The 18,243-nt window shown below is 43.5% G+C and overlaps 1 protein-coding gene and 2 long non-coding RNA genes across 3 annotated transcripts; all 3 read left to right on the top strand.

Moving 5' to 3' along the window:
* Positions 1–3,331: 3,331 nt before the first annotated feature.
* On the top strand, positions 3,332–10,253 carry LOC124646762. Its single transcript, XM_047186830.1, has 5 exons — positions 3,332–3,336; positions 3,567–3,651; positions 8,718–8,808; positions 9,927–10,031; positions 10,234–10,253. The coding sequence occupies exons 1-5, from the start codon at positions 3,332–3,334 to the stop codon at positions 10,251–10,253; spliced, it is 306 nt and encodes a 101-aa protein (XP_047042786.1).
* On the top strand, positions 4,685–5,072 carry LOC124649646. The gene is made up of 3 exons (XR_006986734.1): positions 4,685–4,732; positions 4,903–4,949; positions 5,033–5,072. It is a non-coding gene; the product is annotated as an uncharacterized LOC124649646 (long non-coding RNA).
* Positions 6,962–7,617, top strand: LOC124649645. The gene is made up of 3 exons (XR_006986733.1): positions 6,962–7,011; positions 7,176–7,286; positions 7,462–7,617. It is a non-coding gene; the product is annotated as an uncharacterized LOC124649645 (long non-coding RNA).
* Positions 10,254–18,243: the final 7,990 nt, after the last annotated feature.

The raw sequence follows: 18,243 nt of genomic DNA on the forward strand, positions 1-18,243 counted from the left end.
TCTCGAGTTTGGTGTGGAGGAAGTTTTCAAGGATCAAGAGAGGAGTATGATGCAATATGATCAAGGAGAGTGAAAGCTCTAAGCTTGGGGATGCCCCGGTGGTTCACCCCTGCATATTCTAAGAAGACTCAAGCGTCTAAGCTTGGGGATGCCCAAGGCATCCCCTTCTTCATCGACAACATTATCAGGTTCCTCCCCTGAAACTATATTTTTATTCCGTCACATCTTATGTACTTTGCTTGGAGCGTCGGTTTTTTTTTGTTTTTTGTTTTGTTTGAATAAAATGGATCCTAGCATTCACTTTATGGGAGAGAGACACGCTCCGCTGTAGCATATGGACAAGTATGTCCTTAGGCTCTACTCATAGTATTCATGGCGAAGTTTCTTCTTCGTTAAATTGTTATATGGTTGGAATTGGAAAATGCTACATGTAGTAACTCTAAAATGTCTTGGATAATTTGATACTCGGCAATTGTTGTGCTCATATTTAAGCTCTTGCATCATATACTTTGCACCCATTAATGAAGAAATACTTAGAGCTTGCTAATTTGGATTGCATATTTGGTTTCTCTAGAGTCTAGATAACATCTAGTATTGAGTTTTGAACAACAAGGAAGACGGTATGGAGTCTTATAATGTTTACAATATGTCTTTTATGTGAGTTTTGCTGTACCGTTCATCCTTGTGTTTGTTTCAAATAACCTTGCTAGCCTAAACCTTGTATCGAGAGGGAATACTTCTCATGCATCCAAAATCCTTGAGCCAACCACTATGCCATTTGTGTCCACCATACCTACCTACTACATGGTATTTATCCGCCATTCCAAAGTAAATTGCTTGAGTGATACCTTTAAAATTCCATCATTCACCTTTGCAATATATAGCTCATGGGACAAATAGCTTAAAAACTATTGTGGTATTGAATATGTACTTATGCACTTTATCTCTTATTAAGTTGCTTGTTGTGCGATAACCATGTTTCGGGGACGCCATCAACTATTCTTTGTTGGATATCATGTGAGTTGCTATGCATGTCCGTCTTGTCCGAAGTAAGAGAGATCTACCACCTTCATGGTTGGAGCATGCATATTGTTAGAGAAGAACTTTGGGCCGCTAACTAAAGCCATGATTCATGGTGGAAGTTTCAGTTTGGACATATATCCTCAATCTCATATGAGAATAATAATTGTTGCCACATGCTTATGCATTAAAGAGGAGTCCATTATCTCGTTGTCCATGTTGTCCCGGTATGGATGTCTAAGTTGAGAATAATCAAAAGCGAGAAATCCAAAATGCGAGCTTTCTCCTTAGACCTTTGTACAGGTGGCATGGAGGTACCCCATTGTGACACTTGGTTAAAACATGTGCATTGCAAAGATCCGGTAGTCCAAGCTAATTAGGACAAGGTGCGGGCACTATTAGTATACTATGCATGAGACTTGCAACTTGTAAGATATAACTTTCATAACTCATATGCTTTATTACTACCGTTGACAAAATTGTTTCATGTTTTCAAAATAAAAGCTCTAGCACAAATTTCTCCTATAAATGTTGCAAGACTACCCAGCCATCTAGGGGGTCTTAGAGGGGCAAAACAATCTGGTTCGTTCGTTTCACCAGCCACAATCCCACTTTTCGCCACAGCCGTCGGATACGGTAACATTTTTCTCACCTTCTGCTTGTCTGATTAGGTCCATGACGAATGGGACCTAGCGTGTGTGGGGACGGCGAGCAGAGACAACGAGACCGCTCGTTCACGTCGCCTTTCTTCCCTCGTTTTCCTGTGCGGGCGTGCGGTGGGTGAAAACCCTAGATCAGGGCGTGGTGAAAAGGTTCCCCAATCCGGTGCTCTCCTTTCCTCCCCAATCCTGTTTCTCCTTCCCAACGGCGACCTCTCTCCTGATCCCAATGGTGGCACGCCGCCTCTCCCAGAAATGGAGCCGGACGGGGACGACCGAGGTGGCAGGCCGGAAGAGGAGATGCAGGAGAGCGCACGAAGGTGGGCGGCAGCGCGGAGAGTGGTGGCGCCGCGAGCGCCGCCTTGAGGAGCTCTTCCACAGACGGCGGGGCTTGATGAGGATGGGAGGAGTCCTGGCGGCCATGGATGAGAGGAAGGATGCGTGGAGTTCAGGGATGGAGCGTCGGCCGTCCCCCGTCGACCGGGTCGGCGGCAGAGTAGGCGCTTACGCGCGCCATCGATTTCGTCCAGCGGCGGAGAGAGGAAGCAAACGAGCGGCGACGGCTGGTGCGCGCGCCCTCGATTTCGTCCTCGGCACAGGCCTGAGGTTCGTCTTGCTTCTCCCTCCTCTCGTTCTCTCGTCTCTTCCTCTCCGTCTATCTCTCAATCTCTTTTCTCTCCCCCGATCCGCCAGCCGCCGCTGCTCTTCTCCCTGTCCGACTCCCTGTGACCGCCGGCCGTGGCTTGGGTCGCCGCAGACTCTCACTTGGACGGTGGACCCCGACCACGGAGCTTGCTCCTGGATGGGATTGAGCTGCGCAAGGCTGGTAGCAGGATCCGGAGCCGCGCGGGACACCAGGGAGTCGCGCGACGCGTAAGGTCAACAATCTCTCTTCTCACGGCTTGAACTGATGGATGGTGCTAATTTGATGTTGCCTGCCATAATTTATGAAGGTGTCTTCAGGATCGATGATTCATCTACCGCAAGAAAATACGCAGATCGGTGCTTCGGTGGTGCTTCAGACAAGATGACATGAAAAGTCCTACTAATCAGAGTTCAGATATTTTTTAATCCCTCTATGCATGCTCTGGTGCGTGGTTCTCATCGAATCTTCAGGTTTCCATCTACTTGCAGGCAAACAAATTGGCAGAACTGCAGAAGTAGCTAAATTGGTCGGATCTAAAAAAAAAGACTTCTTCCTTGGATTTTACTTTGGACATATGTACGTTGGCATCTCCATCTTTGTTTTTATTCATCGGTTTGATCCACATGGTGGTGTTTGCATCATTGCTTAAGTTCTGGCCATGCATTTGTGCGTACATTATGATCAAATAGCTAACATAAATCAGATGGTTTGCTAAAGTTAATTACTTGGAGGGGGCTCTATTAATCCCTACTTCCTAATAGATGTCTAAAATTTTGCATAGTCTTGATTTCTTATTAAACTTATAACCCTTACTTTTCAATAGCTGACAAAATAAGCATGTCTGTTGCTTTGGTCTTTTCCTTTGCAGACCCGGCTGTTTATTTAGTAGTGTGTCGGATAGTGAGTTTTTTCCATTCTCAGTGCAGGTGTGAAAAAATTATTTTGTATTGCATTGGGTGTATATGCTGACTCCAACTCAAATCTGTAATCTCAAGGATGAATAGAGATGCAGTGAGAGAAAAAGTTCGTTTTGATTTCAGAATAGGTTTATATATTTTCCTCTTTTCATTTAAACCTACAACTTTATATATGGTCTGACAAATAATGTATGTGTCCGGTTCCAAATTCAGCTATCTAGCATTACTGCGACAGCCAAGAGCATGGGTGGAAGCAAGTCCATAAGTTGCTGCTATTTACAAAAGTCTTCATCTAATTCTTGTGATTTCTGCGCTTTACGTAAGTCAGAGCTACCGGGCCTGGAGAAATTCGCCGCGGTGCGCCAAGACCACCTTCGTCTCCGTCTACTTCTCAAACCTCATCCGGAAGGTTCACCCTTCTTCCTTTGTGTGTGGTTAATGAGAATGGAAATGCGTGTTTTTGGCGCTTTGATATGATCGATTTGCTTGTACCTGCGTTGTGTGTACTCTAATTGGGCTGATTTTCCCTGTAACATATAGTGATTCCGTGAACTTTTTGTTCCATCGTATTCTGTGCCCAGTCTGATCACTCTCTGAATTTGCGTACTGATTCACATCTATTTTGCCTTTGATTGGTGTCTAGGTAGTTTTCAGTAGAAAGTTCAAAGGAGTGTGCAAATTCTCCAATAATTTTATGGTGCGCTTACTTAAGCTGAAACATTTACTAATGTTGGTTCAGATCTATTTTGCATTTGCTTGACTAAAACTTGTGCTTCATGCATTGAAGAAGCACTACAGTTTTTGTTTTTCGCTTGATTCTTCCGAATGGACCCTACAAGGATTCCACGAATCAAATATAAGGATCCAAAGGACAAGTTAAATGCCACCTATGTAGAGCTTATGGATTTCCTGCATTGTAGCTCAGAGCAAATGTCCTAAACCAACACTCAATTTTCATTTATATCGGTAGCTCGGCTGGACACGGCAGCGGCGGTGGTAGGCACGACGGCGTTGGGGACGGCCCATGCGTGAACGCGGAGTAGCAGCAAGCTCTAGGTGCGAGCTCGTCCGTTGTACTTCGTTTCTGGAGGCGTTGGAGCGGAGCGCGCCTGGCTGAACAATGGTGCTCCCCTGCCGTCTCCCTCCGTTGGAGCTGCTGGTACTCGGTATTCCTCCCCTCTCTCCTATACTCCCCGCACGCCTCATGTCATCTCTCCTCACATGTTGTACTGCGAGTCCGTAGCAACTCCTGAGAGGAGACCAGATTCATGATGGATGGCTTTGGTATGATGCTAGCTTGGGAGATCCCACTCTATCGGATCAACAAATTACCATGGTGAGTAATTATAGACATATATATGACAGATTAGCCCTATGTCTGCTTCAATTTTGAACTGATTTGGTGCGCTGAATATTACAGGAGAGCATAGTGAAAGAAAGAGGAGATAGGATGGAATCATTGAGGCCATGAAGTTGTGATGGGTAGACATGTAAGTTTACCAATGATATGGTTAGGTCTATTTTTCTCTTGAGTATTCATATGTTAAATAACCCCATAGGTGAATGGCTGACCAACTTTTGGCAAAGATGCATATGTGTGGTTTTGATCTGTGTTCCCTTTGGCTTGTGATCATTTATGTGTATATTTATTTTGCTGCAGGTGGCAGAAAATAAAAAACAATGTTAAATAGCTATTTGGAATGCAAGGTTAGTATTGTCTCGCTCTACAAGATAATCTCTGTGTTCTGAGATAAACTTGAGTAATTTTTGTGATGTATGAATCACGATAGATGAAAATCGAGGACACGTCGATGCAACTTCCGGAGTATCTTGTTGATGAAGTTTTCATAACGTGGTTAGTTATTGGTTATATGAACATATAGCTTTTTTGTTGGGATATTCATATATGCATAACTGGAGAGGAACTATTCATTTGCCACTGTAACTTACCTATTGCTTGAAAGACAATCTCTCTTCTTTGCTTACTAGGAAGATGATACATTTCAGAACTTCCATAGCAAGAAGTGGTCAACAACCACGACATGCAGCCTTTTCTATGCCAAGGTCTGGTTCAATTGTTATTTGAGGTTCTTTATATCCTCATCATATTTCATGTACATCTATTAATTAGTGCTCGAAGGAGACTCGGGAGGTGTTTCACTATTATGAAATCTTTTATCATCGTGTTTGTTTATTGAACTATCTTTCAAAGCATGCTGATGCATTTAAACCTGTTGGTGCTTTCTCACAACCAGATGTGATAGATTTTGTACAACTATTTATTCGATAGGCTTGCTTCTGAGTATGTTGATCAATTCCGGAGCATTAAGATTTCAGAAAAAAAAAATCACTTCATATTATAGTGCATGTGCTCCTTGGCTCCAAGTTCAATTGGGGAGCCAAGACAAGTTGTTTATTTATTAATAGAGTTTCAGTACTTTGTATGTATAAATTTGACAAGAAAAGTTCTTATTTTATTTTAAAGTTGCCTCCCAGATGATAGTTTATAGCTTATCTGGTTCATAAGGAACCATCAAGCATATTTGCCTTGTATTCATATTTCTGACGGTTGATGTTTTTTTGAGAGAGAGACACTTGGATGGTTGGTGTTGTAGCAGCTTGATTTTGTTGACACTGAAGCTATAGGTTTCATTTCCGAATTTGAACAAATCACCACAGTGAATGGATATTATTTTTTACAGTGCCAGTTTCTCTGTATGTTATTATTGGCATGATTAGGAAAACTGCATTGCAAAAAATCATAAACGATCCGAAACGCAGCACTCGTTTTTTGTCCCGCTTCGCGCCATCCTATCATAATTTGGGAATTGTTGAGACCTGTCATATTTTGCGGTTCCGGACTTCCAAGTACGGGAACCCCGATGCCGTGTGCTCCCCGCTGACCAATGCAAAGAAAAATGGGAAAGACTTGGTGGTAATCGACTGAATACATTCCTTTTTTAGTTACCTGACCATATATGAGCACTTATGGTTTTGTTAGTTTCTTAGGCATCTTGAAATCTTTCTGGAGATGAGAGCAAGTAAATAAACTTGCATATGTCTCTTTCTTGCTTTGAAACTTTAGCTACACTAGGTCGATTCTTATTATCTAAAGAGACACTGACCAATGAGTGTAGAATGAAAACTTTGAAATGTCAAGTCCTCCTACAGTCCTGTATATGCAAAGGGAAAAGTACAATGACGTTAAGTGGGTATTATGGATGAGCCAACGAGTGATTTTTCAGCCCGTGCCCCTTCCTCTTTGGATCTTTTTATACTTTTACATTTCAATCTAAAATACAATTACATAATGATAACTAAGCACACGATTATCTGTTTCTTAAGATAACCGGAGTAATGCAATTAAGTCTTGAAGTATTATGGCTTTAAACAATTCAAATTTTATATCAACGTGGCGATAAAACATGTTTTTAACTATCTATTTATGTTATTGTGACTAATCTCATTTCTTACCTGATTTGTTATTTCCTTATCTTCTTTCTTTGTTTCTAGGTTGTTACTTTGATCAATCTTGATGTAACAAGTTCGGTCGCTCGGTCGTCTATCCACCAGAGGTGAGAGAATCTAGATCGAACGAGGTCCTCAGTCCTGGCCTCGCTCCTCGCTCCTCCTCTCCTCTCCAATGGCAGCCTCTCCTCTCTCCCCCTCGACTGGATGCGGGCCGCCGGTCGCGGGCGTCGCCGTGCGAAGAGCAGGTGGAGCAGGTGGGAGCATGTTATCTATGTGAGGTCTCCTCTCACTCTCTCAGGTAGTACAAGGATACTTTATTTGGTAGCATCATGTGTATTTTCCTTGTGCATATCATTCTATGTTTCACTGCCAATGCATATTCTTATTTTAGTCATCTGTAACATTCTTCTTTTTCTTATAATTGATTTGGTTTTCCACATTCTTTGCTGCAATTTTTCATAGATACACATGGAGGTACCAGGAAAAGCTTTTGATATGCGCATGAACCTCATTTTTATCCGCGCTCCCTTCTAAGGAGTCCCCAGTTCAGAACAAAATGAAGGAATGAAAAAGGTAACCAGCAACGGAATTTATCCGCATCTATCATCTCTCTAAACCAATGTGATCCAGCCTAACGTTTGTTCTTTGTAAGTAGTTGCATATATCTTGCGCCTTCCAGGTTTTGCTTCTACATGATTTTTGCTTGACATAGTTCCTCTGTTCTTCTTTTCTTTTGTACTCATGGAAGCATGGCCGCTGACTTTCGTAACGCTCAGAGAGTTGTGGTTGGTAACATCGCAGGAAAGGTATAAGTCATCTCTCCCGCGTTGAATTTATTTGTAATTGTGCAGCTGGTCTGCAGTGATAATTATGATTTAAGTTTCTGGATGCGTAGTTCAAAATTTAGTAATAGTAGCGACAATGAGGATGTTGCCTATATATTCTTACATTCAGCTGCAAAAAGAATTACTTGGTCCTTTTGGAAAAACAGTGTATTAATAGCTTTTTTATGTTATTTCTTTTTTGCGGGGCCGTATGTTACTTTAAGTGGGGTGTAAATATTGCAATTCTACAACAAGGTAATGTCAGCTCGTGTAACAATTAACTGGTGGTCTTGACCTCACTGCCCTCCCCGTGGCCATGGATGGGGATGGTGCCCTCCACCTCATGCCCTCCCCGTGGCCTCTGCGCTAGATTGGTGCCGATCAATTGACCTGTGGCATCCATTATGCTGCAAGGAGATCCCTCTCTCATGACTCATCTAATCTCGTGTTATCACTATGTGAAAAGGTAATAGAATGAATCTTCTGCCCAGGTCTAATTTACATGAGTTGTAGTAGCCATGTGGCAGCCTCCGAATCTAGCATGGACTGGAGTTAAAGTAGTGGATTTTTATATTTGCATTGCAGGCTAGATGAATAAGATTGACTCGTGTCTTTATTATTCCCTGTGATATGAGACAATATGCTCAATTATTGCTAATTTATAAAGTGCAATTCTTCTTTTATTTATAAGAATATGGTGACTAAAACATAGGCCTGGATAAATAAATGTGAGGTCTTCATTATTTTTCTTTATCCTCTGAACTGCTGCAATTTTTTTAGAGATGCTTAGGCTACATGTACTCTAATTCCAGATAGTGAGTTTTCTCAGTATTTTCTTTTTAAAAATGATGGGAAGAACTAATATTATCTGCGTTACAATATAGGTTCCATCGGGAAATTTAGTTCATAGTGAATGTGCCGATTATCCCAATCATTTTAGGACCAACCCTCGTATATGCGTAAGTGACACACCCTTTCTAATTCCATATCGATTCTAGCACTCAGCTTGGCACTCAGCTACACGAATATGTTTCAAATAGGCACTCACCTGCACGAATACTTGCTCAAATGAGTAATTTGGGAATTGATCTTACATTCAACAGAAGTGCGATTCATTTCCAAAGGGAATGCGATGCTTTGTTATGCTGTAACTCATGATTTTCCTATGTAATATATGCAGGTTTCAATCTCAAGTCGTTCCATCATTTTACATCAAGTTCCTGTAGGACACGTTGGGGTAGGAGGTGCTCTTTTGAAAACCAACACTGCAGGTAGTTTTTTGTTCAAATGTTTCTTGGCTTTATTTTCTGTTTGATTGCCTTTTCATCTGAAGTTGTCATTTATTATTATTACCCAGTTTGAGTCACTACAGGTTACACTCTGTAATACCCTTTTTTAGCGTATGATACCTAAATTCCTGATGATTTGTTTTTTGCTTCCTCTGAAATCCGCTACTGCTCATCCGTAAATTATGAGGTTGTTTAACTGTTTCAATCAATCTATTGTGTTGGTAGCTCAGCCTTGATGGTTCGGATCAAGTACACACCAACTTCGGTGTTGCGACTATTAAGACATCAGCTTGCACAATTTATTATTGATGCTTGTCGAGTAGGAGATAAAAGAAATTAAGTCTCATGTCCGTAGGAGATAAAAGAAAGATTTTGCCTATATGGAATTAACCATCATTCTTCCTCATTCCACTTCGTTACGGGGAAGCCTGTATTTTGGCTCACCTGAAAGTACACAATCCAGCATATTAGGCCATCCAAGAAGCCTGTCAGATCGATTAAAACATGTTATGTTGAGGTTAGCTCAGTACAACGGTGGACTAAATCTAAAAAAATCAAAACATTAACTAACAAGTAGGGATGATCTGTACAGTAATGAAATATGGGTCTCAAGCTAGAAACTTAGCGCTTCCACAATTATATCTCCCAATTAAACCATGTTAGTAACCTCTAGAAGACGACTAAAATGTTATTGTTATCTTGTTCATACCGCAACAATTTTTTGGCTTGATACTCGCTTACATGAGCCTAAGATTTCCATTCTTTCAAATCCTCTCTTCTAATGATCCTCACATCCTGTGGTGGTCACTGAAACTGACTCTCCACTGATAATATGATTTTAATTCGGTTGAATTGGCTTTGATCCATCCAGACCATATTACTTTTTATATTATGTCTCCAGACAACATTACTTTTCAAAGCGATTATTTAGTAAGAATAATGCACTTGGCTCCATGTTTCTTGCGGCCATATTTCTGCATAGGAACTTTGGATTGTTGAGAATGGGTATCTCTTCTGGGTAATATTTACCCACCAGTGGATCCATCAAATTTGCTTCTACTCAGTCTTCACTAATTCTTGTGATTTTCTGAGTTGTACAGAACTTGGAGCTGCCGGGCCTAGAGAAATTCACTGCGTTGAGCCAAGACCACCCGCATCTCCATCAATCTGTCCAGTGGCAAAGTCACGCCAACCTCATCCAGAAGGTACACTCTTATTCCTTTGTTTGTGGTTAATGAAAATGGAAGTGTGTGTTTTCTGGGTTTTGATAGGATCGATTACCTTGTACCTGTGTTGTGTATACTCTTCCTGGGATGAGTATGCTTAAACATGTGCCTTCATGTCTTAGTAATTCCCTGTAACATGTATATTCCATGAACTATTTGTTCCATCATATTCTGCACCCAGGCTGGTCACACTTTGAGTGATGTGCCAAGATGCTCAAAACAAGCTTTGCGATCTTGCTAGGCGAAATCTGAGAAGAAACTTTTACCATCTACATGACACAAAGAACTTACTGATATGCCAATAGTTATGATTTCAGAAAAAAGTCTGAAAGATGGGGGTAGATAATAATCTGACATGCAAGCTTAATTACTTTGCTGCTGACATGCTATCTTGTCATTATGTCATAGCTTGGTCAAAAGAAGAAAGTGCAAACGGTGGCTTATGATTTCTACCTCGATGCATGCCCCGGCAGGCAAAACGACATGAAAATATAAGGTAGGGTGGATTAGTGTTAATGCAATTTTGTTGTCAAGGTAATGGCTCATGCTACAAAGGTTTTATGAAATGAGTGCGTCTGCAGCAGTAGGATCAAATGCACCAGTATGAAACTGGTCCTAACCATGTTGTATGTTCTTTCTAGGAGATCAGAGCATGTTTCCTTTTGTTCCATGCCTACATCTCAATGTAGGTAATGCTATTTTTATTTGGCCGTGATATTATTATTAGCGTAAGGATCATTTGGTGAAAAAACATATCAGCCTTCTCTCTAATAAGTAAACTTAATAGTATGTTATAGTGCATCATTACCATACAAAGCAATCTGACTTGACAAGTGGATGTTATAATTTCTGTTTGCTTGAAATGGGAGTTGAGGGTTGATTTGTGCAATATTTGGCTATGGTTATTCTATTACAAGTGCATATCCCGCATTTGATTGATTTACTGGAAAACTTGCATTGAAATTAGATAATGGTTTCTTGCACACCACTTTCCTTTCTCCGGATGCCATATAATAATAACAGCTACACGAGTTCAACATGATGCCATATAATGCTTGATAAGATCAGATTTGTTTTCTCTACGAAATGCGAAGGCACTATATAAGCATGTGTTATTCTAAGTTTAACGAGAGATGAACTTTTTCTGTTTGGAACAAGTAGCGTTGTTCATGGCTTAGTGATCAAGATAAAAGTTCATTCCTCTTTGTTTCAAGGGTGTGGTAACCTTTTCATTCTTGATATAGTATTTGAACCCTTCTACTCTATCAAAAGGTTGTTTTCCTCTTTGGAAGTTCAATGGTATTATCTAATTAAGCTCCTTAACGGGGATAAGTTATTTATAACTTCATATTTCTATTTCCTTTGTCGTACCAAGGCACACCAATTGTGATATCTTAGCTGAACTCCGAGTTGGAGAAAGCACATATAATAGTACTATTACCAATTGTGATATCTTAGCTGAACTCTGAGTTGGAGAAAGCACATATAATAGTACTATTATGAATATATACTGCGCAAACACATAGGTATTGTATATGAGGTTCCATTATACTCACTGATGTTCCATCTGCTTTCGATTTCATGAGATGATGTGCGATTAAAAAACAACTCTGCAGTAGTTGTGGCACTTAGAGTCATGCTATTATGGTGCTTCACCTTCCTTTTATATGTCTGTATCCAATTTTTATACAAAGTCTTTGCAGTGAACTTTTTAATCACATTCAGTTATTCCTTCCGTCGTGCGATCTTTTCAGCTCAAGAGCTCTTACCAGACCAATATCTCTATGCGTTGGACATTGTCTACTGACAGTATGTGAAGGTAGCGAGGATTGCTACCGGAGCATGGCCGCTTCCGTTGGTTAACGAATGAGCATAGATGTGACAGTTAATAGAAAATCCGTGTTGCCCGAGACCAAGCTCAAGGACGGGGATAGAGTTGAAGTGAGGTTTTCTCTGCATATTAGCCGGAGTAATTTATCAGGTTGGCTACCGCCTCCTAAATTTGTAAATAATGAAACCATCTGGTAGTAATTTGTGCTGCAAATATAAGTTTTCATGCAATAAATTCAAGTTTGAATTGCATACTCGTGCCTTTGCTTCCTGAGTTTATACATAGTGCTATTGTCGGCGAGGACAATGTTATTGGACATTCTCTAAATTTCCGTAGAATTTACATGCGAATTCCACCCCTTTGCGTTGGGGACGGAGTTGTTATAACCACGAAGCCCATTTATAATAGTTTACGGTTTACGTGGTACTGGTTAAGTGGGTTAAAATTTTGAACCAAACTTTTTATCCTCTTGCTCGCAATAAATACAATCAAAGCTAAATCTTATAGTTTAGATTTTGCCATTTGCGCGATAGCGCAACCGGTCATCTAGTATAGCAATCGATGCTTTCCTCTTTGAAGGACCATTCTCTTTACTTTTATGTTGAGTCAGTTCACCTATTTCTCTCCACCTCAAGAAGCAAACACTTGTGTGAACTGTGCATTGATTCCTACATACTAGCATATTGCACTTGTTATATTACTCTATGTTGACAATTATCCATGAGATATACATGTTACAAGTTGAAAGCAACCGCTGAAACTTAATCTTCCTTTGTGTTGCTTCAATACCTTTACTTTGATTTATTGCTTTATGAGTTAACTCTTATGCAAGACTTATTAATACTTGTCTTGAAGTACTATTCATGAAAAGTCTTTGCTTTATGATTCACTTGTTTACTCATGTCATTACCATTGTTTTGATCGCTGCATTCACTACATATGTTTACAAATAGTATGATCAAGGTTATGATGGCATATCACTTCAGAAATTATCTTTGTTACCGTTTTACCTGCTCGGGACGAGCAGAACTAAGCTTGGGGATGCTTGATACGTCTCCGACGTATCGATAATTTCTTATGTTCTATGCCATATTATTGATGATACCTACATGTTTTATGCACACTTTATGTCATATTCGTGCATTTTCCGGAACTAACCTATTAACAAGATGCCGAAGTGCCGGTTCCGTTTTCTGCTGTTTTTGGTTTCAGAAATCCTAGTAACGAAATATTCTCGGAATTGGACGAAACGAAGACCCGAGGGCCTATTTTGCCACGAACCTTCCGGAAGACCGAAGAGCATACGAAGTGGGGCCACGAGGTGGCGACACCACAAGGCGGCGCGGCCAAGGGGGGGCCCGCGCCGCCCTATGGTGTGGGCCCCTCGTCGGGCCCCCGACTCTGCCCTTCCGCCTACTTAAAGCCTCCGTCGCGAAACCCCTGATGCGAAAAACCACGATACGGAAAACCTTACTGAGACGCCGCCGCCGCCGATCCCATCTCGGGGGATTATGGAGATCTCCTCCGGCACCCTGCCGGAGAGGGGATTCATCTCCCGGAGGACTCTACACCGCCATGGTCGCCTCCGGAGTGATGAGTGAGTAGTTCACCCCTGGACTATGAGTCCATAGCAGTAGCTAGATGGTTGTCTTCTCCTCATTGTGCTTCATTGTTGGATCTTGTGAGCTGCCTAACATGATCAAGATCATCTATCCGTAATACTCTATGTTGTGTTTGTCGGGATCCGATGGATAGAGAATACCATGTTATGTTAATTATCAAGTTATTTCATATGTGTTGTTTATGATCTTGCATGCTCTCCGTTATTAGTAGAGGCTCTGGCCAAGTTGATGCTAGTAACTCCAAGAGGGAGTATTTATGCTCGATAGTGGGTTCATGCCCGCATTGACACCTGGGGAGTGACGAAACCCCTAAGGTTGTGTTGTCTTGTTGCCACTAGGGATAAAACATTGATGCTATGTCCGAGGATGTAGTTATTGATTACATTACGCACCATATTTAATGCAATTGTCCGTTGTTAGCAACTTAATACTGGAAGGGGTTCGGACGATAACCTCGAAGGTGGACTTTTTAGGCATAGATGCGGTTGGATGGCGGTCTATGTACTTTGTCGTAATGCCCAATTAAATCTCACTATACTTATCATGACATGTATGTGCATTGTTATGCCCTCTCTATTTGTCAATTGCCCGACTGTAGTTTGTTCACCCAACATGCTTTTATCTTATGGGAGAGACACCTCTAGTGAACTGTGGACCCCGGTCCATTGTTTTAATACTGAAATACAAATCTACTGCAATACTTGTTTTACTGTTTTCTCTGCAAACAATCATCTTCCACACAATACGGTTAATCCTTTGTTACGGCAAGCCGGTGAGATTGACAACCTCATCTGTTTCGTTGGGGCAAAGTACTTTGGTTGTGTTGTGCGGGTTCCATGTTGGCGCCGGAATCTCCGGTGTTGCGCCGCACTACATCCCGCCGCCATCAACCTTCAACGTGCTTCTTGACTCCTACTGGTTCGATTAAACCTTGGTTTCTTACTGAGGGAAACTTGCCGCTGTGCGCATCACACCTTCCTCTTGGGGTTCCCAACGGACGTGTCAACTACACGCATCACACCACCACAAAATATGCCGCGTCAGCAACAACTACCACCACCACCACCGCTTACCGGGGCAAATGCCTTGCCGGTACATCCTCAGCAAAACAGGCAACAGTATCAACAAGTCAATCAGGTGGGAGAGGGCCACGGCCAACCGCCTCCACCGGCACCTTTGGGCCGGAACATTTATGAGGATCCAGATGTGTGCTGTGTCGTGTTTGTCACCGAGCCGACAGACAAGCAGAGCCTGCGCCGTCGTTCCATGGAGGTGAACGCGGTGATGCCGGCAGTGCCAAAATACATGTTGTGGTCAGATCAGGAACTCACATGGTCATACCGGGACCACCCTAAAATCATGCCGAACCCGGGTGGCTACGCTCTCGTGGTGGACCCAATCATGAAAGGGCCAACGACTCGCGTCAAGTTTAGCAAAGTGCTGATAGACAATGGGAGCAGCATAAACATAATGTACCGGCACACCATGCATACGCTGGGCATAACGGAAAACATGCTTCAGCCAACTCATACGACGTTCCATGGGATCGTTCCGGGTTTGTCCTGCGCACCGGTTGGAAAAGTCCGGGTGGATGTGTCGTTTGGAGGACGTGACAATTGCCGGGTTGAAAACCTTGAGTTCGAGGTGGTGGACTTAGATAGTCCGTACCATGCATTACTGGGGAGGCCGGCATTGGCAGCCTTCATGGCCTCGACCCACACGGCGTATCTCAAGATGAAGATGCCGGCACCTCGTGGACCCTTGACTGTGGTGGGAAACTACAAAGTCTCACTGGAAACAGCATCTGCCGGATCGAACCTAGCGGAATCGCTGGTGATCGCGGAGGAAAAAATGAGGATGCAAACCGCAGTCGCGCTGGCTCAGTCTTCACAATTGAGCTTAGCGGCAATGAGTGCAAGTCTGAGCGCTCCAGCGTTCAAACCGACAAAGGAAACAAAGGACATCGTGCTGGACCTGGATTTCCCTGAGCGTACCGTTCGTATCGGTGCCGGTCTCAGTGAGGCATAGGAAAGCGCGCTCGTCGGCCTTCCTCCGTGAGAATCGAAATATCTTTGCCTGGTCTACCGATGACTTGGTAGGTGTTCCGAGGGAGCTGGCTGAGCACTCTCTGAACGTTCGGAAGGATGCCAAGCCGGTGCGACAACCACTGCGCCGGTTCGCTGAAGATAGGAGGAAGATTATTGGAGAAGAGGTGACGAAGATGTTGGTTGCCGGTTTCATTGTGACGAAGAGGTGACGAAGATGTGACATAAGGAAGATTATTGGAAGAAGGAAAGGAAATGCTCGAGGAGATTCACCGAGGAGAATGTGGACATCACGCTTCGTCAAGGGCGCTGGTGGCAAAAGTGTTCCGGCATGGGTTCTATTGGCCAACGGCTTTGGAAAACGCGGAGGATCTGGTAAGAAAATGCAATGGGTGCCGAGGTACGCCAAGCAAAATCATACCCCAGCCTCCGGCTTAAAGACAATACCATTAACTTGGCCGTTTGCCGTTTGGTGCCTAGACATGGTTGGCCCATTCAAAACAGCAAGGGGAAACATGACCCACATCTTGGTTATGGTGGACAAATTCACCAAGTGGCTAGAAGTCAAACCCATCGCAAAGTGTGATGGGCGCACAACGGTCAAGTTCTTAAAGGATGTCATTTTGCGGTATGGATACCCACATAGCATTATCACTGACAATGGCACAAACTTTGCTCAAGGTGAGTTCAAAAGATTTTGTGAAGACAACAATATCCGGTTGGATTTGTGCTCAGTCGCACACCCACAGGGCAATGGCCAAGTTGAAAGGACAAACGCTTTGGTGCTTTCCGGTATCAAACCGAGACTCATCGATGCGGTGGAAAAATCGCCGGGGTGTTGGCTTGATGAGCTACCATCAGTGCTGTGGAGTATAAGAACAACTCCAAACCGGTCTACCGGGTACACTCCATTTTTCATGGTTTACGGAGCAGAAGCGGTCATACCAACCGACATTCTCCATGACTCACCAAGGGTGCAACTCTATAACGAAGAAGAGGTAAAGGAGGCTCGAGAAAACGATGTGGACTTGCTAGAAGAAGCAAGAGAGCTAGCCTTGGCAAGAACAACCATTTACCAGCAGAACCTCAGACGCTATCACAGCCGGAAGGTTAACCCGAGAGTGTTCCGGGAAGGGGACCTGGTGCTACGCCTAGTGCAGCGCACTGAAGGCCGGCACAAGCTTTCTCCGCCGTGGGAAGGGCCTTTCATTGTGAGCAAGGCTCTCCACAATGATGCCTACTACCTGATTGATGCACAGGAATGGAAGAAAGGAAAGGCGGACAGGTCCGGAGAGGAGACCAAGCGTCCATGGAATGTAGCTTTGTTGCGTCCTTTCTACTCTTGAAGTTGTGGTGTAAGAAGTTCCTTTTTGTACCTTATTTGCTATGAATAAAAGATGTCGGAACCTCGAAGGAATCTCGGGGACTACCCCACTAAGATTGCATGTAACTTGTCTATTTTTTCAGTTTACCGGTTGCTTATTGAACGTTTTTTCTTTCCGGTTTAGTAGTGTGCTAAACCCTACCGGAGTCTTCGACTCTGCTGCTGTCCGCAACCCGGCTTCATGGCAAGCAAGATAAACCGGTAGGGGATAAGCACATGAACTGCGAAGAGGGAGAGCGGGAAAGAACAATCCGGAAAAGTTTAACTAACCCCGGTTATACCGGTTTTTTGCAAAAATTTCGAGTTATTTCTAAGTTCAAGAAAATGCTTGCTTGGTAAAAGAACTTTGTGCTCATACGCCAAAAACGCCCAGAGAAGGTAGGCAGAGCCAAAGCAAAAGAGCCAAGTGTGCATCGAATTGGATGCGGAAACAATTTCGAAATCATTGCGAGTGCAAGACCAAAATCAAAACGATAAGCAAAGTGCTAACAAGCAAACCAACATAACTTAATAAGTTACCGGTGTACAAGACACCGGCATAAGTTGTACCACAGCCAAAATAGAGCTTAAGTTTTATCTTACATCATAAACCCCGGCATACCGGGGTAGAATTTAACGGGCATTGTTTTGAGAACAACAGGACAAACATATTACAGGCATCATTCAGGCATAATTCAAACAGCAGGGGCCTCAGGGGGAGCAGCGCCGGCCTCAGGAGCTTCCGGTGGCGCGTCCTCGGCACCTTCATCTTCACCTCCGTCTTCTTCTTCCTCATCGCTGAGGTAGTCCTTGACATCAGGAGGGGGAGGGATGAAGGTGCGCATTTCAGCATACTCCGCGATGTGGTACGCGCAGTCTTGCCGCTTAGCGGTAAGGACCGGGTCCAAATCGGTAGGAGCTCCTTCGCGCACGCCAACGAGGGCATCCAGGTCCAGCTCCGGATACCAGGAGCAGGCAACGCGAAGCGCTGAGTCTGCTCCGGCACGGGCAGCAGAACACTGCCACTCCCGGATCCTTCGGCCGGCACCTTTCAGGCGGTCGCTGATGAGGGAGAAGGTGTCCGGCACCACTTCTCCAGGCCAGAGAGTCCTGAAGAGCTGGGCGGCCACCTCCGGAATGTCAGAGACATTCCGGTCCATGCAGCGCATGTGGGAGACCCGCGAGCTCAGCGCAACCAGGTGTTCATAGGGATCCCAGGCCGCGGCCAAGTCCGTACGCCCTTGGGCAACCCGGTGCTCTTCGACCTTCTTCACAGCATGCGCCTGGGAGTCCGGAAAGAGCCCTGCAAGACAAGGAAAAGAAGCTAAGT

The sequence above is a fragment of the Lolium rigidum genome, chromosome 4, assembly GCF_022539505.1.
Source record: "Lolium rigidum isolate FL_2022 chromosome 4, APGP_CSIRO_Lrig_0.1, whole genome shotgun sequence".
Taxonomy (NCBI): Eukaryota; Viridiplantae; Streptophyta; class Magnoliopsida; order Poales; family Poaceae; genus Lolium; species Lolium rigidum.